Source organism: Amblyomma maculatum, chromosome 1 (genome assembly GCF_055883805.1).
Source record: "Amblyomma maculatum isolate TAMU_Amacu chromosome 1, ASM5588380v1, whole genome shotgun sequence".
Classification (NCBI taxonomy): domain Eukaryota; kingdom Metazoa; phylum Arthropoda; class Arachnida; order Ixodida; family Ixodidae; genus Amblyomma; species Amblyomma maculatum.
Window position 1 is genome coordinate 196,363,393 of NC_139344.1, and position 26,663 is coordinate 196,390,055.

At 45.4% G+C, this 26,663-nt stretch overlaps 1 protein-coding gene across 3 annotated transcripts in view; it reads left to right on the plus strand.

Moving 5' to 3' along the window:
- The window catches only part of LOC146205331 (uncharacterized), a 121,566-nt gene extending 97,720 nt beyond the window's left edge, over positions 1-23,846 (plus strand). For all 3 annotated transcript variants that reach the window (XM_084589974.1, XM_084589975.1, XM_084589976.1), the window contains one exon: positions 23,545-23,846. In XM_084589974.1, the coding sequence (XP_084446100.1) occupies positions 23,545-23,671 (127 nt within the window). In that variant the 3' untranslated portion in view covers positions 23,672-23,846. The remainder of the gene's footprint in view (positions 1-23,544) is intronic.
- Positions 23,847-26,663: the final 2,817 nt, after the last annotated feature.

The window sequence follows — 26,663 nt, forward strand, 5'->3', positions numbered from 1 at the left end:
TTTCTGCAAATGCGTTGTAGGGGAAAATATGATAATTTTTCACTTACTGTTGTAATATATATGAGGTGCAGCGGTGGCGTAGAGGTAGAACGTCTGCCTCGCGTGCAAAAGGACCGTGGTTCAAATCCCGGTGCCACGCAATTCCTCACCGAATGAAAAACAAAATAGTCCGCGTGTCGAGGGAACTGCATAAAGAGGTTTGGGGTGCGACCTATCTGGGGAGCACCTCTGGAAACGCACTCCCTCACCAGAACAGGATTTGGCTACCCTTGTGTAGGATTTTGCCGCTACCTCCTATGAGCTCTCCAACAAACCTCTGGCCTTCAATCCCCAGCGGCTGCGGAGCAACTGACCATGGCGGCGGTCAGACCTGTGATGCAGCGGAAGATACTAAGAATCTCTGGCTTCGCTGGACGGGCCGTCATTGGAAACTGACCCTAGCAACGTTTATTGCTAGAACCCTAGCTAGTGAAGCTAGCTTATTAGTGTTTATTAGTGCTGTTAGAGGAACTAGAGGGTATGAAATGGGATGTCTTAGGGCTTAATGAGGTTAGGAGGCCGAATGAAGCATATATACTTTACTGAAGGGCGGGCATGTATTTCGTTATCGAGGTTTACTGCATGGACTAGAACTAGCAGTAGGGTTCCTTGTCAGTAAGGGTATAGCTGGTAATATAGATGAATTATACAGCATTAATGAGAAAGTGGCAGGCATCATATTAGGCTTAATAAGTGCTATAAACTGAAGATTGTGCAAGTCTATGCACCTACATTTCATGATGACCAGGCAGTCAAAAGCTTCTATAAAGATGTAGAATTAGCAGTGGGGAAGGTAAAAACTAAGTATACCGTACTAATGGGCGACAGTGCCAAGGTAGGGAAAAAGTAGGCAGGTGACTAGGCAGTGGGTGACTATGGCATTGGTTCTAGAAATAGCAGGGGGGAGTCACCAGTTAAGTTTGCAGACCGCAATAACTTTGAGATTATGAATACCTTCTTCAGCAAACGGAAGAACCAGAAGTGGATATGGAAGAGCCCTAATGGGGAGACTAAAAATGAAATTGACTTCATACTGTGTTCTAACCCTGGCATTATACAGGGTGTAGAGGTAATCGGGAAAGATGCGATGTAGTCTAGACTTGAAGAGGGAACAAAACAAATCAGTAAGGAAAAAAATTCATGAACGAATTAGTCGTGAGGGCGAAGGCAGAAGAATTCAGGATCTCGCTACAAAATAGATATTCAGTGTTAACCAAGGAGGGTGACCTTAGTGTAGAAGCGACGAACGATACTTTCAGAGATATCATTACTGAGTGCGTGGTAGAAGTAGGTGGTAGGATAGTTAGGATACTGGCAAATTATCTAAGCAGATGAAAGATTTGAAGAAACGCCAAAGCATAAACACCTCCAACCCAACAGACAGGATAGAATTGGCAGAGATATCAAAAGTAATCAATAGGTGCAAAGTGTTGGACATAAGGAAGTATAACATCAAAAAATTTGAGCATGCCTATGCTCCGGAAATTAGGCATTGGCAAAAATCAGATGTATGTGTTAAAGGACAAGGCAGGCAATGTCATCACGTATATGGACAAGATAGTCAAAGTAGCCGAGGAGTTCTATACCGATCTATACAGTAGCCGAAGTAGTGAGATCAATATAATGAGATTGGCGGTAGTGAAGAGCAGTCAGACGTTCTGTCAGTAACAAAGGACGAGGTTAAGAAAGCTTTAGAAATTATGAAAAAGGGGGAAAGCAGCTGGGGAAGGTCAGGTAACTGCAGATTTCTTGAAGGATGGGGGGAGATATCGTGCTAGGAAAACTGGCCACCCTGTATACGCAAGGCCTGGTGTCATCGACAGTACCGGAATCATGGAAGAACGCTAACATTATCTTAATTCATAAGAAAGGGGATGCTAAGGTCTTGAAAAATTACTGACTAATCAGCTTAATATTCGTTACAGACAAGGTTGGTTTGGTTTGGTTTGGTTTGGTGGGGTTTAACGTCCCAAAGCGACTCAGGCTATGAGAGACGCCGTAGTGGAGGACTCCGGAAATTTCGACCACCTGGGGTTCTTTAACGTGCACTGACATCGCACAGCACACGGGCGCCTTGCTTTTCGCCTCCATCGAAAAGCAGCCGCCGAGGCCGGGATTCGATCCCGCGTCCTTGGGAACAGTAGTCGAGCGCCGTAACCACTGCGCCACTCCAGCGGGGCCGTTACAGACAAGGTACTTACTTAGGTAATTGCTAACGGAATCAGTACAACCTTAGACTTCAATCAAGCAAAAGATAAGCAGGTTTTAGGAAAGGGTACTCAACTATCGATCATATCCATACCATCAACCAGGTGATAGAAAAATGCTCGAAATATAACCAGCCCTTATACATAACATTCATTGATTACGAAAAAGCATTTGACTCAGTAGAAACATCAGCAGTCATGCAGGCATTGCGAAATCAGGGTATAGACGAGCCATATGTGAAAGTAGGGGAAGATATATATAGTGGCTGCACAGCAACCATTGTTCTACATAAAGAAACAAAATTCCCATAAATAAAGGGGTTAGGCAAGGAGACAGGTCTCCCCAGCACTGTTCACAGCTTGCTTAGAGGAAGTAGTCAGAGACTTGAAATGGGAACAGTTAGGGATGAGGGTAGATGGGGAATACCTCCGTAATCTGTGATTCTCTGATGGCATTGTCTTGCTAAGTAACTGAAGGGATGAATTGCATAGAATGATTGATCACCTACACAGGAAAAGTAGAAAGGTGGGCTTAAAAATCAATATGCAGAAGACTAAGATAATGTTCAACAGCCTAGGAAAGGAAAAGCAGCTTGCAATAGGTACAGAAGCACTGGAATTCGTAATTGAATATGTCTACTTAGGACAGGTAGTAACCGCAAATCCGGATCATAACAGAGAAATAACTAGGAGAATAAGATTGGGGATGGAGTGCATTTGGCAAATACTTGCAGATTATGACTAGCAGCTTATCTGTATTGCTCTAGAGGGAAGTATATAACAGTTGCATCTTACCTGTACTCACATATTGGGCTGAAACATGGAGGCTAACGAAAAGAATACTAAAATTGAGGACAACACAGAGGGCTATGAAGCGCAAAATGGTAGGTGTAACGTTAAGAGATAGGAAGCATGCAGAGTGGATCAGAGAAATAACTTTATTTGCGGCCACGAGAGTATATGGTTGACTTGTGCTCTTTTCCTTTCTAGATCATCGTATCTTGCCGCAAACCAACCAAGCCTGGAAACATCGCAAGGAGACCATCAGGTCACCTGCACGACTGACGTTTTATCTGGTTCCACCGCTGCGTGCCAGCGCGGAACGTGACTTGCTGTGCGACGTCATAGCTGGGGACAGCGCCACCTCGAGTAGATTCAGCGCCAAGGCCACCTATATAACCGCGTGCCGACTCCATACTTCTGGGATTTGCGGCCACGAGAGCATATGGTTGAATTGTACTCTTTGCCTTTCTAGATCACCGTATCTAGCCGCAAGCCAACCAAATCTGGAAGCATCGCAAGGAAACCATCAGATCACCTGCACGACTGACGTTTTATCTGGTTCCACCGATGCGTGCCAGCGCGGAACGTGACTTGCTGTGTGACGTCATAGCTGGGGACAGCGCCACCTCGAGCAGATTCAGCGCCAAGGCCACCTATATAACCGCCTTCCAACTCCATACTTCTGGGATTTGCGGCCACGAGAGCATATGGTTGACTTGTGCTCTTTGCCTTTGGTAGGCCTTTTCCTGTACAGTTTTATAATAGTATGGTCCTGTGTGGCCGCTGATCCCCATTATTGAGTTTCAATGGGTGTTAATTTGTGCACAAATCGCGCTCGCATCGGCTCATTTTTTTTCCCATAGAATTTCTTTGTGTCAACATGAGTACCATTTTAGGGCGGGGGCAGGTCTAGTTCGTGAGCTTTGTCCGAGATCCACTTCGTTCCTGCTCTCCATATGCATAACACTACTTTTGCTTTGTGCGGGTGATGTGGAAGCAAATCCAGGACCAAAGATTGATGATGTATTCACACTGTTGAAGGAATGTCAGGCAGAAACGGAGTCTCTAAATGAAATCAAACAGGAAATAAGTAGCACTGAAATCGAGAAGAATATGTCCAGTGTGCTTGAAATGAAGGGAAACTTTGACACTGTGTCCAATTCGGTAGAGGTAGTTAAAACAAGCATAAACAAAACAAATGATGAACTGACATTTGTTGTTGACGACATGAACAACAGAATGAGAAGAAACAATTTAATTATTAAATGTCTTGATGAAAGGGAACAAGAAAGCTATACAGACACAGAAAAGATAGTCAGACTTCTTTACCGAGCACCTTGAGATGCAGTGTGGCGACATTGAACGGGCTCATCGCCTTGGTTAACCTCGGGCTGATAAACCTCGGCCCATTATGGTTAAATTTTTAAATTTTAAATTGAAACTTGAAACTTGAAGCTCTTTAAAATGCACACAAACTGAAAGACGTGAAGTCGTCAAAGGTTTGGCTAGATGATGACTATTCCCCGAGAATTCTTCATGCGTGGAAAAAGCTGCGCGATTTCGCTAAAGAGAATGTTTGAATAAATGAGCGCTATTCTGTCAGATTTAATAAGCTTCACATGAAAAGCGGAATTTACCGATGTGACTCTGCAACTGACAGCATTATTAAACTTTCTTCAGGGCGTACCCCCCCCCAGATATGACAGCCTACAAAGAAAACCAATCCAAGCAAAGTGAAACATGCCTCGATGCTCTTGGCGAGACTTCCGCAACATATTTAACAAAGTAGCCGCTCTCAAAGTTATCATGCATTCTTGTTCAACTGACATCATCGTAGAAACGGAAACTTGGCTAACGGAAGACATCGCAAACCATGACATTGCATTTCCTTCATCATTTGTTTTTTTTTAGAAAAGATAGGGCTGGCTCTCGTCGAGGTGAAGGAGTATCGATCGCGATTAACGAAGATTTCCATGCATCCCTCATTGCTAATGACTCTTCATTAGAAATGGTCTGGGTTTCTGCTCAAGTTGGTAGCACGTTTTGCATTTTCGGCGCATGTTATAGACCACCCGATAGCCAACCGGAATTTGTCAAACAGTTAAATGACGCCATTGAGCAGCTGCTCATAAAACACCCTAATTCCCTTTTTTTTCTAGCTAGCGACTTTAGCTTTCCGGCCATAAACTGGACAACGCTATCTGTTGATTCCGAGAATAATCGCAGAGATAACTTTCATTTCCTTCATCTTCTTCAATATCACCAGCTCACCCAAATTGTTCGTGAACCCACTCGTGGTAATCATATTCTAGACATGATCCTGACCAACCATCCCGAGCTCTCAGACATTTTGGAAGAAATAAGCGACCATAAAGCTGTACACTGCTCTCTTTCACTTCCGCGTGCTGACAAATCAAAAATGAAAAAGGTTATTCTTAACTACGCGCGAGCGGATGTCCAAAACATCAATCGAATATTGGAAAATTTCACTGCTGATTTTCAAGCCAATTTCCAGAATCGCACGACTGATGAAAATTGGCAGTTGTTCCATGACCAGCTCGTTGAAATTGAAGATCGCTGAGTACCGAAAAGTGTAATAACTATGTGTACTAACGATCCTTGATTCACCAGAAATATCAAAAGGGCAATAAGCAGGAAAAAAAGCATTTAGAAAAGCAACTCGAACTAAGGAAGCCACAGACTGGGAAAATTACAAAGAAATTTCGAAAATAGCTGGAGAAGAAATTTATGAAGCCAAAAACAGATATTTTTGCACACTTCTTAGTTTGATAAGAACTGATCTGAAGAAGTTTTGGAACACGGTTAATCCGAAAAGCGTCGGTGCGGCTCCTGTTCTTTTGGATGCATATGGCAATACCCTACCTATAGAAAAATGCGCAGAAAAAATTTTTAACCCATTCTTGTAACAGCACAAGGCATGTTTTGCGCAATTGAACGCTTACCCCTCAGCACCACCCCAGGACCCGATGGCATCAACACGAAACTTTTAAAAATAACTTGCCAGCACTCGGCTTTACTTCTCTCTCTAATTTTTCAGCGGTCTCTCATTAAAACATGTGTGCTGCAAGATAGGCAATCTGCTTACTTCATCTCACTTTTTAAATCTGGAGACAGATCCGTTCCCAATAACTACAGGCCTATTTCACTGACTTCGATATGCTGCAAAATTCTCGAACACATTATCTACACTTGCATTATGGCTCATCTTAACCAAAACAACCTGCTTCATATCAACCAGCATGGCTTTCGGAAACATTTATCGTGTCACACACAGTTATTTGAGTTAGTAACAGACCTTCATCAGGCATTCGATTCATCCCTGTATATTGACTCCATATTTATTGATTTCGCCAAAGCTTTTGATCGTGTCCCCCATAATCACCTAATGATAAAAATACGTAATCTGCAACTTGATCAGTATGCTACACAATGGATTGACGCGTTTCTAACTAACCGATTTCAATCAGTGAAAATACATAACTGCTTTTCAAATAGCTCAAGAGTTGCTTCCAGTGTGCCTCAAGGTTCGGTGCTGGGTCCGTTGGTCTTCTTAATTTATATTGTAACCCGCGCTAACCGTGTCAGTTCTGGAGGGAGAAGAAGACGAAGTTCTGCGGAGTGCGCGTGGTTCTGGGACGCCGCTGCTTTTGCCTGGTGAAGCGCCTGCTCTCTGCCTCCTGTGCCTCAACCCCGTCCTTTGACCCTGTCCTTCTGGACTGCCGTCCGGGTAGCGATAGAACCCGTGACATTCTGGTGGAGGTGCGGGGTAAATGCAGCACAGCCCCTCAAAACCCGCTACTCTGAGTTCGCCCCCAAGTCTCAGCCGCCGCCCCTTCGACGAGGAGGCCGAGATACGTGCCAGCCGGCGACTTCAAGGACTTGCTCCTGAATTTGGTCTGTTGCCGAACTCCGGCTCTCCACAACTTACAATGGCCCGGAGTACCACGACCCAATGTCAACAGACGGACTCGTTTCTCGCACCGTCCGTGGTGTACCTACCGATGGCTCCTCGAGCGGCTGCCACGTTCCATGGCGATGCCTCCGAAGATGTGGAGGATTGGCTGGAGCAGTACGAACGTGTGGCCCGCCACAATGGCTGGAATGCCGAAAACTGTCTTCAGAATTTGTATTTCTGCCTGGACAGTACGGCTCGGCACTGGTTCGAAAACCACGAGGCCTCCCTTACATCCTGGGACACCTGTAAGGAGGAGCTGCGACGGACGTTCGCCAATCAGTATCGGCGACAGCGAGCAGAAGACCTTCTGCAAACACGAGTACAACGACCCGACGAAACTGTAACGAGTTTTGTTCAAGACGTCCTACGACTTAGCTCCCGTGCCGACCCCCGTGCCACCGAGGAAAAAAAGGTGCGTGCACTCATGCGGGGCGTCAAGAGTGACATTTTCGGCGGGCTTATTCGTGATCCGCCGACTACAGTGGCACAATTTGTAAATGAGGCGACAAACATCGAGCGAGCCTTGGTTACGCGAGCGGACTATTATCGTCGCCTTGCTGGAGGTCCCAGCGTTTCGAACCTTTCAGCTGCTCGTTTCCCTGTTGGTTCCCTCGACACCGCAAGCCTACGCGAGATCATCCGCGAAGTTGTACGCGAGGAAATACGGCAGCTGCTTCCACCTGCTGATGGTACGGCATCCTGCGCCCTCACGGATGCTGTCCGCGAAGAAGTACAGCGTGCCCTTTATCCACAGTGCTCCGTTGCTTCTTCACCTACTCAGCCCCCTACTCAGCCCATTGAGACTTACGCGTCCGTTGCTAGTCGCCCGCCGCCGCAGCAGCCACCACCGCCGCCTGCTCGTCGACAGTACTTGCCTGCACAACCCCGTAGCCCTGTGTACGATCTTCGTCCGCAGCAGCAATGGATGAGCAAGGCTGACGTGTGGAGGACAACCGACCAACGCCCACTATGCTTCCACTGCGGAGAAGCAGGCCACGTCTACCGTCGCTGCCCTTACCGCGAGCTTGGTCTTCGCGGTTTCCAGCGGAATGCTCCCCGCCCGGAGTTCGGCGAGCAACCCCGCGACATCGCGGATTATCTGCGCCGTTCACCACCACCCGACCGGTCTTCACGTCGCGACCTTCGCTCGACACCGTCCCGCCGATACGATTCTCCCCTTCGCAGCAATCGACGGCAAAGCCTGTCCCCTCATCGGGAAAACTAAGCCCGGCGACGTCTGGAGGTGACGTTGCCGAACCCGTTCCTGTTAAAGAGCCTCCACGTTTTTCGCCCCGCTCCCCCACGCGACCCGACGATCAACCCGACGACCTTCCCGACGAACTTCGCGCCGAACTTCTCGCCGAACTTCCCGCCGAGCTTCCCGCCGAGCTTTCCGACGAGCTTTCTGACGAACTTCACGATGAACTCCCCGACGGAGCTTCCGACGACCGTCGCGCCACAGTGTACAATAACCTCGATGTTGTGATCGACGGATACGACGTGACGGCACTCGTTGACACTGGTGCAGACTATTCTGTTATGAGTGGGGAGCTATGCCGCCGACTTCACAAGGTAACGACGCAGTGGGATGGCCCCAATATCAGAACCGCTGGAGGCCACCTCGTGAGACCAATCGGCAGATGCACTGCTCGTATTGAGATTAACGGTCTCAGGTGCCCGGTTACCTTTGTTGTACTATCGAAATGTTCCAGAGACATTATTCTCGGAATGGATTTTTTGAGTGATTGCAGCGCTGTAATCGACTTTACCGACCGCCGCCTCACGCTTCGTCAACCTCGATATACCTCGGCGCAAACAAAGCCCCAAGTTTGCACGGCACGCGTCTTGGCGGAGCACGTAACCGTACCGCCCCAGTCTAGCGTATTTCTCCCTGTCACGTCCGACCACGTTGCTTCTGGCGAAGTTCTGCTGGAAGGAAGTGCTCAGCTGCTTCTTGAACGGGGTCTTGGTGTTGCTCGAGGTATCGCGCAGCTGGATACTGGCTGCGTACACGTCCTAGTCACCAACTTTTGTGGCACTCCACAGCGCCTTACGAAAGGCACGGCTCTCGGTACCATGGAGAACATTACCGCCCCTATTCAAGTTGTTGCCCTGTCCGAAGGTGCTTTCTCCTCCTCTTCGCAGCAGAACGATGCACCTTTGGGTGTAAGCATTGCACCTAATCTCTCTGTGAGCGAGAGGGCCAAATTGATAGCGCTGCTTGCAGAATTCCAAGACTGCTTCTCTACGTCATCCGGAGTTCGCCAGACGACCATTGCCAAACACAGAATAATTACCGATGACGCTGCTCACCCTGTTCGTCAGTCGCCTTACCGAGTTTCTTTCAAAGAACGTGAAGTTATTCAGAACCAAGTGCAAGAAATGCTGGCCGACGATATAATCCAACCCTCGCACAGCCCATGGGCAGCTCCAGTGGTACTAGTAAAGAAAAAGGATGGCACTCTTCGATTCTGTGTTGACTATCGCCGTCTCAACAACGTCACCAAGAAGGATGTTTATCCCCTTCCTCGCATTGATGACGCACTTGATCATCTACGACATGCCCGTTACTTTTCATCCATAGATCTGAAAAGTGGTTACTGGCAAATCGAAGTGGATGAGCGCGACCGAGAGAAGACTGCTTTTATCACCCCGGATGGTCTATATGAGTTTAAAGTGATGCCGTTCGGCCTCTGTACCGCCCCAGCAACCTTTCAGCGCGTTATGGACACCGTCTTGGCCGGACTGAAGTGGCAAACTTGTCTGGTCTACCTTGACGATGTTGTAATCTTCTCAAGCACGTTCTCCGATCATCTTCTTCGCCTAAGAGCAGTACTACAAGCTATGAGAAGCGCAGGCCTCACTCTGAAGCCAACAAAGTGCAAGTTTGCCTACGATGAATTAAAATTTCTTGGCCACGTCGTCAGTAGCGCGGGTGTTCGTCCAGATCCCGATAAAACAGCCGCCGTCGCCTCCTTTCCTACACCATCGGACAAGAACGCCGTACGGAGGTTTCTGGGCCTCTGTGCTTACTATAGGCGCTTTGTTCCCAATTTTTCTCATGTCGCTGCACCGCTTACTCATCTCACGAAAGAGAACGTCGCCTTCCAGTGGTCGGATGAACAGCAGCGTGCATTCGACCGCCTTAAACAAAGCTTGCAGACCTCCCCTGTACTCGGGCATTTTGACCAGGACGCCGAGACTGAAGTTCATACAGACGCCAGCAACAAGGGCCTCGGAGCCGTGCTCATTCAAAAACAGAACGGGACCGAGCGTGTAATCGCTTACGCAAGTCGAACATTATCGAAGGCGGAGACTAACTACTCGACCACTGAAAAAGAATGCCTCGCGGTAGTTTGGGCGATTAATAAGTTCAGACCCTACTTGTACGGACGCCCATTTCAGGTGGTTACCGACCATCACTCTCTGTGTTGGCTCAGCACTCTGAGAGACCCTTCAGGACGACTTGCACGGTGGGCCCTTCGGTTGCAAGAATTCGATGCTACAATAGTTTATAAGTCCGGTCGCAGGCACACAGATGCTGACTGCCTCTCCAGAGCCCCTATAGAATCAGTATCTGACGGTCAAGACGACGAGTATGAAGATGCTTTTATAGGTACCATAAGCACGGTCGATATGGCAGCGCGGCAGCGACACGACACTGAACTCCGTGAAGTAATCGCCCATCTGGAAGGTCAAGAAGGCACCATTCCACGCGTCTTCTTGCGCGTTCTGCCCGCATTACGTCTTTGCAACAATGTGCTATACAAAAAGAGCTTCGCGGCGAGTGCGAGGTCTTGGCTACTGGTTATTCCGGCTGACCTGCGTAATGAAATTATGGACGCCTGTCATGACGACCCAACTTCCGGGCATTTGGGATACAGCCGAACACTCGCACGAATTCGTTCCAAGTATTACTGGCCTCAACTTGCTAAGACTGTTCGTCACTATACCAGGACCTGCCGCGAATGTCAAAGACGTAAGACTCCGCCCGTACAACCCGCAGGACATCTTCACCCCATTCCGCCGCCTATGACTCCGTTCCAGCAGGTAGGCATGGACCTGCTCGGACCTTTTCCTACGTCCAACTCGGGACACCGCTGGATTGCTGTTGCTACGGATTACCTCACACGGTATGCCGAATCGCGAGCTTTACCTTCTGCAACAGCGGCTGATGTAGCGAAGTTTTTCGTCGAGTCCATCGTCCTCCGTCACGGTGCTCCCGAAGTCTTGATCACAGATCGCGGTGCCGCGTTCGTGTCCCAGCTAATGGCAGAGATCTTGCGTTTAAGCAACACGCACCACCGCAAAACTACCGCATACCACCCCCAAACGAATGGGCTCACAGAGCGCCTTAATAAGACTATGGCCGACATGATATCTATGTATGTGGACGTCGAGCACCGTACATGGGACGATATTCTTCCCTACGTAACTTTCGCTTATAACACCGCAACTCAGGAAACAACCGGGTTTTCGCCGTTCCGCCTGGTGCATGGCCGAGAGGTGATTACCATGCTTGACGCCATGCTTCCCCATGAGCCGGAGGCCTACTCTTACGACGATGTCCAACTGGTAACCCAGCACGCAGAAGAAGCCCGACAGTTGGCACGACTACGCATCCAAGACCGCCAGCACGTCGATGCACGCAGGTACAACCTCCGGCATCGTGAAGTTAATTTTGCACCTGGTGATAAAGTGTGGGTGTGGACTCCCGTTCGCCGTCGCGGTCTCAGCGAGAAGCTGCTAAAACGTTACTTTGGCCCATACGAGGTCGTTCGCCGTATAAGCAACGTGAATTACGAGGTGATTCCGATTGTTCCGAGCACATCTCGTCGGCCCCCTCATCCTAAAGTGGTGCATGTGGTTCGCCTCAAAACTTACTGTGAACGCTAGAACCACGTATTCTGACTCTGAGCTCTGCTCGATTTAACGTTTCAGTAACGCTGGAGCGCGCATCGGGACGATGCGCCTTTCAGGGGGAGGAGTAGTGTAACCCGCGCTAACCGTGTCAGTTCTGGAGGGAGAAGAAGACGAAGTTCTGCGGAGTGCGCGTGGTTCTGGGACGCCGCTGCTTTTGCCTGGTGAAGCGCCTGCTCTCTGCCTCCTGTGCCTCAACCCCGTCCTTTGACCCTGTCCTTCTGGACTGCCGTCCGGGTAGCGATAGAACCCGTGACAATATTAATGACATTACGTCGAACATTACATCTGCAATAAGATTATTCGCAGATGACTGTGTGATTTACAGAAAAATATTTAACCCTGCTGATATCATTGCTCTACAGCCTGAACTTGATGAGCTGACTCTTTGGTGTGGCAGGTGGCAAATGGTAATTAACACCGATAAAACGAAACATCTTAAATTTACTTCCGCTGCTTACTAGACTTCAAATGCTTACCTAATTAACAACTGTCTCATTGAAACTGCTTCATCAGTGAAATACCTCGGCGTGCACTTTAACATGAATTTATGCTGGAACGCACATATAGATTACTCTTCCAAATGTTTAAAAAACCTTGGTCTTCTTAAGCGCCGACTGCATCTTGCCGACAAGAACACACGACTACAGGCCTTCAACTCGCTAGTGAGACCCAAATTAGAATATGCGTCAGTAATTTGGAACTCTTACCAAGCCTATCTTATTAACATGTTAGAATCTGTCCAAAACAAAGCAGCGCTATTCGTTCTTTCAAAGTACTCTCGGCATCAAAGCGTTACAGCGATGAAAACATCACTCAATCTCCCGCCCTTAGTCATGCGCAGAAAATTCAATCGTTCATCTCTTTTTCATGCTCTCTATCACAGCAGCACACCATCTGCATGCTCACATATCTTTCCGGCGCCGCACATCTCTGCTCGTGTAGATCATATCAACAAGGTTAAACCTATTTTAACGCGAACAGAAAGATTCAAGTACTCAGCTTTGGTCCTGTCTTTTAACAAGTGGAACTCACTTCCTTCTAGTATTGCCATTATTCCTGAAGCATCTTTTCAAGCAGCTCTTCTATCGCACTTGAATTCATGAACCTAATCTGATGTGCGTTTTACCTTTCTAGCTCTTCAATTTATCATCTATGTTAGCTGCTCCATTACGTGCCCTGAAACGCTTCCCTGTTCCATGAAGGAAGAAGCCAACAGTCGGCGAGGCCATGGAAAGCATGGGGGGACTGTACTTTGTCTTTTTTTTTTTTCTTTTTATTTTTACTTCGGTAATTACATAAATTAGTAATGTAATCTGTTTAGGGGAAAGATAAACACAAAGTAGAAAGAAAAACAATGTGCCGATGGTGGGAACCAAACCCACGACCTCCGAATATCCCATCCGGTGCTCTTCCAACTGAGCTACATCGGCCGCTGTCCCCCCTGCTACTTTCTTGGGTATTAATGTTGTCTGTAGACGAACCTTGAGAGTGTTCACCAGCGCCACCCTCAGCCAAAGCTGTGGAAGTGGAACGTCCTGTGTTACCGCCAGCGTCACGTAGAACGTGATCAAGAGCGAGGGCGAAAGCTGTGCTAGGACCCTCTTACGCTACCTATGGCTTCAAGACTGCCAGAACCGAGACCCCCGTAAGCTACAAGCAGATAAATGAAGGGGAAATGAGGGTGCTCGTTATAATACATGAAGGAAGAAGCCAACAGTCGGTGAGGCCATGGAAAGCATGGGGGGATTGTACTTTGTCTTTTTTTTTTTTTTTTTTAATTTTTACTTCGGTAATTACTTAAATTAGTAATGTAATCTGTTTAGGGGAAAGATAAACGCAAAGTAGAAAGAAAAACAACGTGCCGATGGTGGGAACCGAACCCACGACCTCCGAATATCGCGTCCGGTGCTCTTCCAACTGAGCTACATCGGCCGCTGTCCCCCCTGCTACTTTCTTGGGTATTAATATTGTCTGTATACGAACCTTGAGAGTGTTCACCAGCGCCACCCTCAACCAAAGCGGTGGACGTGGAACGTCCCGTGTTACCGCCAGCGTCACTTAGAACGTGATCAAGAGCGAGGGCGAAAGCTGTGCTAGAACCCTCTTACGCTACCTATGGCTTCAAGACTGCCAGAACCGAGACCCCCGTAAGCTACAAGCAGATAAATGAAGGGGAAATGAGGGTGCTCGTTATAATACATGGAGGAAGAAGCCAACAGTCGGCGAGGCCATGGAAAGCATAGGGATTGTACTTTGTCTTTTTTTTTTTGTTTACTTCGGTAATCACATAAATTAATGATGTAATCTGTTTAGGGGAAAGATAAACACAAAGTAGAAAGAAAAACAATGTGTGCATCGGCACGTTGTTTTTCTTTCTGCTTTGTGTTTATCTTTTCCCTAAACAGATTACATTACTAATTTATGTGATTACCGAAGTAAAAATTAAAAAAAAAAGACAAAGTACAATCCCCATGCTTTCCATGGCCTCGCCGACTGTTGGCTTCTTCCTCCATGTATTATAACGAGCACTCTCATTTCCCCTTCATTTCCCTGTTCCATGTTTCGCAACTTCAGACTGCGATATTTTTTTTTTTTTATTTTTTATTTTTTTTTAAGTTCTGTATTTTCCTGTTTTGTTAGATGTGCATTTCTATTTTATTTTTTAAATCTCCGAAAACCTGCTCCTGTCGCCTGTATAAATCGTTCATGGTTTTCGTGCACCTATTTGGGCTTACAGCTTTTTGTTCGCTTGTAAAATTATTTGTATTTATTTGATGAATGCCCCCTATATAATGCCCGCAAGGGCCCTTAGGGTATTTGAAATAAATAAATAAAAATAAATAATGACATTTTAGTGGAAATCAAGAATAAGAAATGGACATGGGCAGGGCATGTAGTGCGAAGAGAGGACAACTGATGGTTGCTTAAGGGTAACAAACTGGACTCCAAGGAAAGGAAAGCGTAGTAGGGGGCAACAAAGTTAGGTGGGCTGGTGAAGTCAAGTTTGCAGGGGTCAAGTGGATACAGCACAGGATAGGGCTAATTGGAGAAATATGGGAGAGTCCTTCGCCCGGCAGTGGGTATAGGCCAGCTGATGATGATGATGTAAAATATGATTGAGAGGCTATTGCATGGCTGAAGAGATAAGTTTTAAACTGCGCACAGATTTTGATGATACCTATTTTCAAAGCTGACATGACTTTGTTGGGCCATCAGAACATAGCCGAAATTTCAGTAGTTTTTTTGCCTTTGACCAAATGAGCTACTCAGTTTGTCAGTTCGGCAAAACTGGAAAGCCCATTGCACGAAATAATAAGAGATTGTTGTTTTGTGACGTTTTTTAAATCGAACGATTTAAAACCTCTCAATTTTTTGGCAGCAATACTATTTAAATGCTCAGATTATTTGCATTAATAACCTAAAAATTCAGAATGGCTAGGACATATCTTATTCTTCACAAAATTCTGATTGAGAAATTATATTTAAGTCCTGGGAGTACAGTATCGAAGAAAGTTTACCAAAATGCACAGTCTGGCCCAAAAGTGCTACAGTCAAATCTCTTTTATTCGGGAATTCGGATAATTTGAACTGTTAAAGCGATCTCGGCTGATGCCTATGTAAGTCTATGGCATATTGGGCACCCATTAATTCAGGCATGCTCTGATCAATTTGAACAAGGGATAGCATCGAGGAACGACCCCTGAAGCCACCGTTCGCCAAAATAGACCACCTCAAACCTGAATTCAATGAAACAATGGGGCCCGCACTCTTTGCGCGCATTATGGCAGGCACGACGACAATTGTACGTTTTTCATTTCTGAAGTAAAGCTCAGTTGCATTGTTTCGGCTTTACTTAAACTTCACGCCAACACGCAGTCGAGCATGTGTGCATCAACTAGGCACGCCGTTTAAGACGCTGCTAGGCGCATCACTGTTCTCTCATTTTTGATTGGCTTTATGCTGTTGTAATGCCCGTGCATATTTTGCTCACGTGCATCCGCATACATGCTGCTTCCAGTACGCTGCAACTGCACTCTGGTCAAGTGCAGTTTCTCTGCACTGTCTTATATACACGGGTTTTTACGGTATTTCACTTCTGCTTTTGTTTTTAGAGCATTAGCTCTTCTGCATTAATTTGCAAATCTTGCGTTATTCTATTAGTCCTACACCTAATACCTCACGTTCCACAAATGGCGCTACATACTCGTGCGCCACATGTTGTTTCATCTCATGCCATGCAGCAAAACGTCTTCGTCGTGCCCAGGCACAAGAGCACTATGCTGTCACTGCAGCCAAATCACACCTTGTGTAAAACTACAGCACACTTTCGCGCTGTGCTGTACACATCACCGTTTTCATCAAGTTCCAACTGCAAAACACTCTCACGATGTGCAATGAACAGTGTAATCTCCATGAAGTTCCATCTGCGCCAATTGTTCATTTAATCTAGTTAAACGCACCATAGGCTTATGCTATCTTGCTAAACATAGAGACCGCAGCAGGGCCAGACAGGCTGACAAGACCGTCAAACAATGAGAAGCCAGGCTAACGCATTACCGAGATGCTTAGCAAGTGCAGAAGCGAGCTAAGGTCAAAGCGACTGGCCTGCGGATGATGGCTAACGAAACTTTGTTCAAGGATGGCTGAACTGATACATTTCTTTTACAGTTCTGCTTCAGTCTGTCCAAAGGACTAGAACAGGCTAGATAGCACAAAACCAAATCTGCACTTTAACTTCTCCACTATGCCACAAGTTATGTCTTCAGGCACTGGCCACTGGAGGGCATTGTCACAGGAAAATCTTCGTATTTCTTTCTACAGCTTCGGTAATCAATAAACTTGGTAGATAGATTCTTTATTAGTGGAACCTGGTAAAGTTATAATTCAGGTGTTCTTTTTTTGTTATTTTTTTTTTATCAGAATCACAATTTCTTCCCAGTATCAGCTTAAAATTTTTGCATATCTTATACCCAAGTCAAGCGTGCAAGTTAAAGTGCACTTCGCAGCTCGAAAGAGACTTTACGCTATGCGGTGCTAAACAGGAGCACTCGGTACGAAACTGGCAACTGAAAAACATGTTTTAAAAAAAGAAATTGGAACCTCCAAGCGCGAAGTTCAGAGAACTGCTTTTTAAAGTAGTAAAACAATAAAAAAAATGCTTAAAATCTGACACTGGGCCACGATTCGGAGACCCCCTATCAACAAACGCCATAAACAATAACCGCTCCCTAACTGAAAATGGCGTAGCCGCAGTGGCGCATCATGGTTAGTGTGAAAGTTGCGTACGCGGTTACATAATGTTTTAGTTATGTGATATTTTGCCCGTCGCTATTATAAAACAATTCCTCAAATGAATATATGTACAGGACACATAAAATCAACTTGTATACATATCTTATTACATAATACATTTGTGACAAAGAAATTTCTGCCGGCGAGACACTCTCGACCCTCAAAGTCTGTTTTGCCAACGCACTCCGACCCGAGTTCACACTTTAGCAAGTGCACTTATATTACGCCGTTTAGCAGCAGCGGTAGAGTGCACTTTTCATAAGTGACACTTGCCGTAAGTGCACTTTATTTTGCACGCTTGACAGGGGTATTACTTTGGCATGAATGCATATGGTAGTGCCAGGGAGCGCTTCATGATACAGAATGCAGGGCAAAGTACGTACTCTTCACAGCTCGATTGCACGCTTTTGGGGTAGCTCTCACTTTTCATTTCTTAGGGTGCCTCGATGGCTACCACTTTCAGGGTGGAGATGCTGCTCTCCAGCAACAGGAAAACAAAATGCATGCTGTCTTTTCCAAGTTCAGACCCGTTATTGCAGTTACCAGGCCACCGCAGAGAGACCACGCCACAAGCAAGCATTCCCCTGCATTGGTGCACCCTTTTGTACTTGTCATAACCATTTATACGCAAGGATGACTTTCGGTAATAAAGGGACTGGCAACAAGTTCTTGAGGACCATAATCATTTTTCTTCGCAGAGGGCTTTGGTATCCAAAGTGCCAAATTCTTCAACGCAACTTGCATTATCAGCAACACAAAATGCCGTTAAGCATTTTCTAAAAGCACTTGCATCTGTTCCCCTGTATCTTGATGCTGGAAATGAGTATGATAGCGATTGCTTGATGTCAAAATTGTAAAACCAGGAATGAAATTGCCCTAAAGTTATTTTTTTTTTTCTTTGCCATTGTAATCTTGACACGTCATTATAGCAGTTGCATTAGTTCTGTAGCAGGATGCATTATTGGTAGCGCAAGTTCACAAGATGCGCCATCTCAAAAAAAAAAAAAAAAAGTATAGCACTGCCTCGCTTTCCAGTCCCATGTTATCATTACAAGCCTCTGCATGCCTTGAAGCAATTCAGGTAACTGGGTTATCTGACTGCGCTCAAATAAAAAATTTTTCCGCTCTCTTGCTCTCCATAAACTCTCGCTTCCAGTAATACATGTCTTTTAGTTTATTCACACAGGTGTACAGAGGCGCTGATGCATGCTGTGTTATGAGGGCTACCCTTTTAACACCCAGGCATTGCTTTCTTTCAGCAAGAGTGCTATCTGCAATTCTGAATACTCTGTGGGAAAAAGCATAAATGCAAATAAAGAACATTGCAGATACCTAAAAAAAAAAAGTTATTCGCAGTGAGGTTATGTATATTGATAGGTGCTCACATTTCAGGGTACACCACTAGTACCATAGCTTCATCACAGAATTTCATTTACTCTAGTTCCACATAAATTTTGTGCTTAATTAATGCACAGAAGGTAAGGTCTTCATTTTTGTGCTGTGAAGAATTTGCATTGCATTTCTAATTAGATTGACCACGTGTTCCTAATCCTATCAATAAATGGCATGGTCTTATAGTTTCGATCATAGTCTGTCCCCCTGCCTTTTTTTCCAACTTCTTTTTTGTGTGTGTGTGATTGGTGTCTGCTTGCTTTGCAAATTGTCTACTGAGCACAATTTCTTGGAACTTTGTTAGATACGTAGTTCTAAAACAGCGTGCTGTGTTGGGGGTGTGATAACGCAAAGGAAATGGGAGAAAATAGTCTGGCTGCCTTAGTCTAAATCAGTTTTCAGTGCAAAATATTTGTTACGGTAGCCATAGAAAAGTAGTAAAGAACATTATTTCAAACAGTATTATCTCTCGCAGCGTAATTACATTACTAAACTCCAGAAATACAGTCCAACCCTCAATAGGAGACATAATATAGCTGGAACACAAGGCCATATAGTTCTGCGAGGCCCCTCTCCATGTGTGAATGGGTGAGAAGAAGAGAACTGATGCATGTGTTGTAACACTGAAGTGAAAAATATATATAGAATGCATAAAGATGCATTAAGTTTAAACAATAAGGAGGGTGTCCAATTGTAGGCTTATTGGGCCAACAAACTGAACAACATAGTGCACCTAGTTACATTGACTACTGGGGAATGGAAGTTGTGCAATCATCAAGAATGCATTATTGAAGTAATTTTGTGTCGGCTTTGTATTGGACATGCCCATCTCACTTTAAACTTACACTTATGAAACCCCGCCGCGATGGTGCTATGGTTAGGGCGCTCGACTGCTGTGCCCAAGGATGCAGATCGAATCCCGGCCTCGGCGGCCGCTTTGCAGTGGAAGCGAAAAGCAAGGCGCCCGTGTGCTGTGCAATGTCAGTGCACGTTAAAGAACCCCCACGTGGTCGAAATTTTCAGAGCTCTCCACTACGGCGTCTCTCATAGCCTGCGTTGTGCTTCCTATGTTGTGCTTGTCAGCATGAACATGACCGTCACTTCCACTTGTAGTTCATGTTCTTCTTTGCAAAATCAGTACTTCCAGCATCACGACGTGGTGAAAGTCTGCACTTTGTATGCGCCAACTATATTCTTGAGGAGGCGACGAACATGAGGCATGAAAACCATATTGGCAAAGGCTCAATAACAGACAACACTAATGGAATGTTTTTCACAGTGCCTACAGGGACCTCTTATTAAAGTGTTATTAAAGTGAGTTATATTTTAAATGTAGAGAAGACCATATCTCATTTTCGGTAAATTTTGTGCTCATTTATTGGAATATACAGCCAGCATACTGTATTTAGGACATATTAGTCTAATCTGGATATACCGAACTCAAAGGGGATTGCAAAATATTTAGATATATCGATAATTCGATATACAGAATTGGCTTAACACCTCTTGTGATCGTGATAAATGATACCATGTTTACTTGCGTAATGAACCCACTCTGCCGTTGATAACTTGAAGAAAAAATTGTCTACTCCATACCGGCTCTTGCCAAACTGGTTCCCTCTTGCTCCTTCATGGACATGGCTTGTAAACACTACCTGGTCCTGCACCAAACAGTCATGGTAGATGCGCGTGTCTTCGGGGATAACACACTTTCCAAGGCGTGGTACTTTCTAGACTGGCAGTTGCCAAACTAGTTTTCTCTCGCTCCATCTGCATGCGGCCTACAAACGTCCGTGGCCTCACGCGGCAAACGACTGAGGCTGATGCAGTCGCCTTTGGCGAGGGTGCACCTTTCACTGAGTGGTGCAGAGTTCGATATATCGAAGACCAATGAAATTGGAGTTCGATATATGATGCTTCCTATACATTTACATGGGATTTAGATAATTTGCGAGTTTGATATAACCAAAATTCAAAATATCTGGGTTTTATATATCCGGGCTCACTGTGTTGGTTTGTAACATTTTTCTCAATATTTTCCGCTGGCCCATATTTACAGTTCTGCAGTCATTAGCTCAGCTACTCGGAACACTTGAAGTGTCTGTGGTGGATGAAGCGCTGTAACAAACTTTCATAGATGATGTCAGCTTTCCCTCTACGTAATACATTGAACTCAGATGCTCACCAAGTAGCAGCTCTCACCATGACATGCAAAGAAAAACAGACTAGGAAGCAAAGCCTGTCCTGTCGCAAGTAAGTGATGGTCGTGTCCATGCTGATAAGCACAACATGCGGATAATTCTGTCCATGAATTTATGAATCCACTGCTGCATGCATTGCATTGCTTCGAAATTTGTGGGTGAAAAGTGCAGATAGCTTAACTATCACAAGTTAGAGTACTTTGCGCTTCCAAAAGATAAGTGACTGCATGAGAAATAAGCAGATGGAGACAGGAAGAGACGGCATTTTTGGATTGCAGCAGTGCAGTGTTGCCACTCTTGGAGCTTAAAGAAGTTTGACTGTCCCACACCAAGTGACATATTCACCCACCATGCACGAGATTCTGTGGTGTGCGAATTGCAGTGCCACCAGCCTTCCGTCTAGGTAGTGTTGAGATACTCGATGCGGGAATGAGCCAGCATGAGGCACGTAGAGATGGGTGCCCTTTCCAACACTCGGTGCAAGGTGGCGCTATATGTGCATGCCTTGCAAGTGTCCATGGAGAAGTCACAGCCATACAAGGGACCTGTCATGCAGTCACAAATAAGACCAGGAGTCTGAGGCAAGTGACGATGAAAGGCACTTTAGTGGCACAATTTCCATGTCTTTGACTCGCACGTGATCCAGCTGACAATCACAGCTATAAACCACACTTGCATCAGTTCTGTAGTTTCAGATCCAAGCATGACACATACTCCAGAGGTTTTCAGGGGCACTGGAAGATTGCTGTCACGCCACACATTTCTCATCCGAAGTTCAGCCACTGGCTCAAGCATGCATTTTGAATCTTTATTAGCAGAACCAGTTTGTGTGCCTGTTCCCATTCTCCTTCGTGAATCATGAGAACAGGCACTGGCACAAGGCACGTGATACAAGCAGCTTTGTTGTACTTGCTGCTTGTACCCCAGACAGGTTGGCTTCTCCGTTCCGAGGTGGCTGCTTTTGCAAAACGTTGGCAAAGCTTTAACTAGTGCAACATACTTCCCTCTTTTATGTAATGACCTTGTGCATTAAAGGATAAATGAGTTGGAAAACTCATATCATGTAGTTCAATCTGTTCGTTTTGTTTTGGTTGTAGCATTATTCAAAGCATTTGCTTTGAAATTGTTTCAAGAACATCATTACAGTAGAATCCCGCTATAGTAATTAATAAACTCGAATATAGTAAAGTGAAACTGAAGTCCCAGTTCAACTGCCATAGACGACTGTACATTTTTCCCCTTCTATAGTAAAGGCATTGTTGGTAAGAATTGGTTAAAGTGCGTATGGCCACGGCGAACACTTCACTCAAAGCGACATCGCCGCACACATGCTATCCAGGATTGCGAGGAAAATTTTTCTTCTGAAAAAAAAGAAAAGAAAAAGAGTAATAACATCGCAATTTAGGATTTTTTTTTTTTTTTCCAAATGGCTTTACCACCACGCTTAGCAACACTGAGAAGCCAACTTTAGATAGGCCTTGAAGCCGTGAGCGAAAGCATGCAGCGCGTCACTTGACATAAACTGCCGATTGTCACTTTGGTGGAGGAAGAGGTCAGTAGTTTTGTGCCTATTCTGATGGTCGAGTCTCCCCGCTCAGTGTCTACGCAGGTGGCAACTAGCGTTTGATGGCTGTACTGTTGTCAGCACGTTGCAGGCAAACGCGTGGGCTTAAACGGCATCCAGGCGCAAAAGCAAACCTGCCACTGCAAGTTTGCTGAAATGCCACGTTTTGAGGATCCTTCACCGCATAGTCCTGACTGTTTGTGCGCTGAAGTGTCCTCAAAATGCGCCAGGGCCGTCTGCGAAGGCTGCTACTGCGTCGCACTGCAAAGAGGGCCCCCACTTCTAATATCGTCCTTTCTCGCTTGAATTTTGCTTTATTTGATCACATTTTTGGCCTCCTTAAGTGTGACGTTCCACTATTTATATTACATGGGGGCTTCACTATTAGACACATTTGGCATATCACTACCGTTACTGTGCGCCGTCTGCAACGCACGTGCTGATTGGCTCCAGCTCATCGGGTGTGTCTGCATATGGTGGGCACATGGCACCATCTGATGCCCTCAAGGTGACCTGTGTACGCGTATTGACTGTGCGCTCTAGCAGTAGACGGTAGCTGTAAATGGTAGTGCTATGCTAAAAGTCTTATTGGCAGTGGTGCTGCAACGAATCCAAATGAGGTCCGAAAAATGGAGCACTCAGTCGCGATGGGTCTGAAATTGTCATGGTGCCGTGAAAAAGTCATCAAGCATGTCCAAAAAGTCAGGGGTCCGAATTTTTGGAAGGCAATTGTATATGCTGTGTGGTGTCATTGCACGTTAAAAAACCCCCGGTTGTCAAAATTATCCAGAGCCCTTCACAATAGTGTCGCTCGTAGCCTGAGCCTCTTGGGGATGGTGAACTCTGTAAACCAAACATCTTATATAGGCATGTTCTGTGTGCTAAATTCTATAGCTGTTTGTGACAGATTTTTCTCTCTTGTTCTACTAGATTTTACTCTTGTGTGTTCTTGAGTTGTTCCATTTAGGTCTGTCGCAGCCAATACAGTAGCATGAATTATGAATATATTGCTGTGGTGTGAAAATCCATCATGCAACCAAATGCACAGAAAAAAGAATTGATGCTGGCTCTGCGCTTTTGTTTATTTACTCCCCTCCCCCTCTTACTGTCTGTCCCTACTGTGCGGTATCTTACAAGTTTACAATTTTTTCTTTCTGTTCCCGATAGGTTTTGCTTCAATTCAGTGCCCGTGCCCAACAAGGAAAAAGTGCACGTCAACTTGAAAGACATTGTGGTGCGACGGAAACAGCCTTCAGCTACAGTGATGCCAGCTGGAGTGTTGCAAAGGACATAACACTGCCCTTGCCTGTCTTGTCGTCATGTGATTTTTTTGTCACAACCAAATGTTAGGGACCTCGGAAGATGAAAAGCAAATATGAAGCAATTGTTCTCTGTTGAGGACACTGTTATGTTACGAACGACCCCGTTTGTTTAAAATGAAAAGAGAAAATTAAACTCTCAGAGGTGTATGATGTTGTCAGATTTCTTTTATGCCTTGCTCTCAGTGCTGACGGTACTGACATCAAGTATGAGTGCGACGAATTTGTGGGATTCTGGCTTCCCATATTTGCCTTTTGCACAACCACTGTCTGGTTCCCCTGATGTTCCTTTTCCCTTTCTCCTGCCTAAGGTGGCAGAGAGCTGTCCGAACGACTTGTCAATCTCGTTCGGCCATAGCTCTGCCCCGACTTCCCAAGTTATCAAAAAGAAGCTGTGACTTCCAACTGGTACCTATTTAATTTGCACATTTGAGCACTGATGCCATCCGGAGTATGGTCAGCACGAACTCCGAAGCAGTTAAGCGCGGGGTATTGGTGTATTTCAAGAACACCATAAGGGGCTACCAGCATATCCGTGGTTCATATCAGACTTCTGCATAAGTCTGGCTGCATCGCATGACTAGCAGCACTGTGCATGCACAGTGATAAAATTGCCAGCAACTGTGTGACACTTCAGTTACATTGTAAAGAGGCCATGGATACAGCGAAGGCTGAATGGCACACTTGAAACACTGCACACATGCAGGAGGCTCGAGCTCACGCCATATGGAATATGCTGCAAGACGAGGTCCGTAATTTCTTGCTTACATATTGCTCGGGGCATAAAGCATTCACTGCAGCCCTCTTGTAAGAAGAGTTATGTAGGATGCAGCTGCAAAAGACCCTGCAACAATCTGAGTGCTTGTTGCACTTGTTAATTTATGCTCATGCTATCAGCATTGGTCATAACATATTCAGTATTTTAATAGTATTTTCATTTGCTCAAGAAGCCAAGCCCTGACAGTGTCTCCACACAGCAACTGACTTTTGCAGTAGATAGGACATCAAATTGGCATTTAATGATTGGACCAACAGAAGCAGTGCCTCCCATATTTTTATGGTCATCATCATCATCAGCCTCGCTAGGCCCAGTGCAAGACAGAAACTGCTCCTGTAGCCCTCCAATTAGCTCTCCCCAGTTTCAGTTGTGGCCGCCTTATCGCGTCAAAAGTTCCCAATATCTTCCACCCACTTAGCTTCCTGTTGCCCCTGTTGAGCTGCCTTCTCGTTGAATCCATTCTGTTACCCACAACAACCATCATTCACCTTGCCTCCTCATTACATGCCCTGCCCAAGCTCATTTCTTCCTGATTTCAGCTAGAATGTCATTAACACACATTTGTTCTTTCCTCATAACATTGCACCTATGATTTTTTGTTTCTGCATTGTTCTCAATTTAAGTTGAAGCCTTTCCATTAGCCTCCATATTTCTGCCCCATAGGTGAGTACCATTAAGATAAAGTTCCTGTATACTTTTCTATTGAGGGATCCTGGTAACTCTTTCCTGATCTCAGAGTACATATCAAAAGCGCTCCACTCCATTTTTGTTCTAGTTGTTTCACCCTCATCATCCGGATCTGTGGTCACTACATTCCAATGCCTCACTACCTATCGTAAACTGCTTTTCTCTGCAGATCCCCAACTGTTTCCAATCTAGGTCCCTGAGTACCCCTTGTAAACAAGCAGTGAATGGCACTAGAGACGTATGCCCTGCCCAACACGTTTCCTTCGATTTTATTGCTGTGGTTATGGAAGGCTTAAGATATCTGTGCAGTTGCTATAGGTATCTTTCAGTATTTTTGCATATGGCTCTTCACCCTGGTTCTGCTACGCCTACATGACTGCTGAGGCTGCAACCTGGTTAAATACTTTCTCGTAATCTTGTATACATATAAAGGCTCTGTAGGGGTTGGTTATATGCAGTGCATTTTTTCTATCAGCAGATAGCCCAGAAAAGATCTGTTATCAAGTAGCAACAACCACAGTGGCTCATGGTTGGGGTGCGGGTTCAATCCTGGTTGCAGCGGCCACTTCTTGATGGAGACAGAAAGTAAGGCACACATGTACTAAATATATATAATGTATTTCACATGTACATGTGCAATGTCGGTGCACGTTAAAGAACCCAATGTGGTTAAAATTTCTGGAGCCCTCCAATATGGTACCCCTTACAGCCTGTGTCACTTTGGGATGCTAAACCCTGTAAACCATCCGAAACCTATTATCAAGTAGCCTTTACGAAAGCCTGACTTGTTCTTTGGTGAAATGAAGTCTAATGTTTTCATTATTTTATTAGCGGGAAATTCGGTTTGAGTGTTTAATGCCCAAAAGCGACTTTGGCTATGAGGGATGGCATAGTGGAGGGCTCCGGACATTTCAGCCACCCGGGGTTCTTTAACATGCACTGTCATCACACAAAATATTAGTGCCTTGCTTTTCGCCTCCATTGAAATGCAGCTGCTGCATTATAAATACATTGTAGTCAGCGGAGAGCAAGCTGATACTCTAATTGGAATCTGAAGCCTTTGACATCCCCTGATCATGATCCCCTGCATAATGTGCTTCCAAGGTTTCGGTATGGTCAGAGTTATGAGGCACTGCGTACACGTTTGACCTTCAATCAGTCGGAAGACAAAGTATTGCACTACAAAAAAATTATATGGAATCAAGCCACTAAAACCTGATCTGCAGCTGAGCCTGCTTTTTTTTTCTTTATTTAGCACACGCTGTGAGTGTGAGAAATGAATCGTAATTCTTGTCTAGTGCGAGGTAGTAACAGTAGCAATGACGATGAATTTATAGTAATAATGACAGTAGGGATGATGACGCTACAGTTAGTGATAATGATAGCAGTAGCGTTGACAATGACAGTTCGTTTATATGATAAGGATGATGGTAGCGATATTAATTTGCTTCATCAAAATGACTCATCACTGTTGATTAGTGTAGAATAGGTCGTGAGGAGTT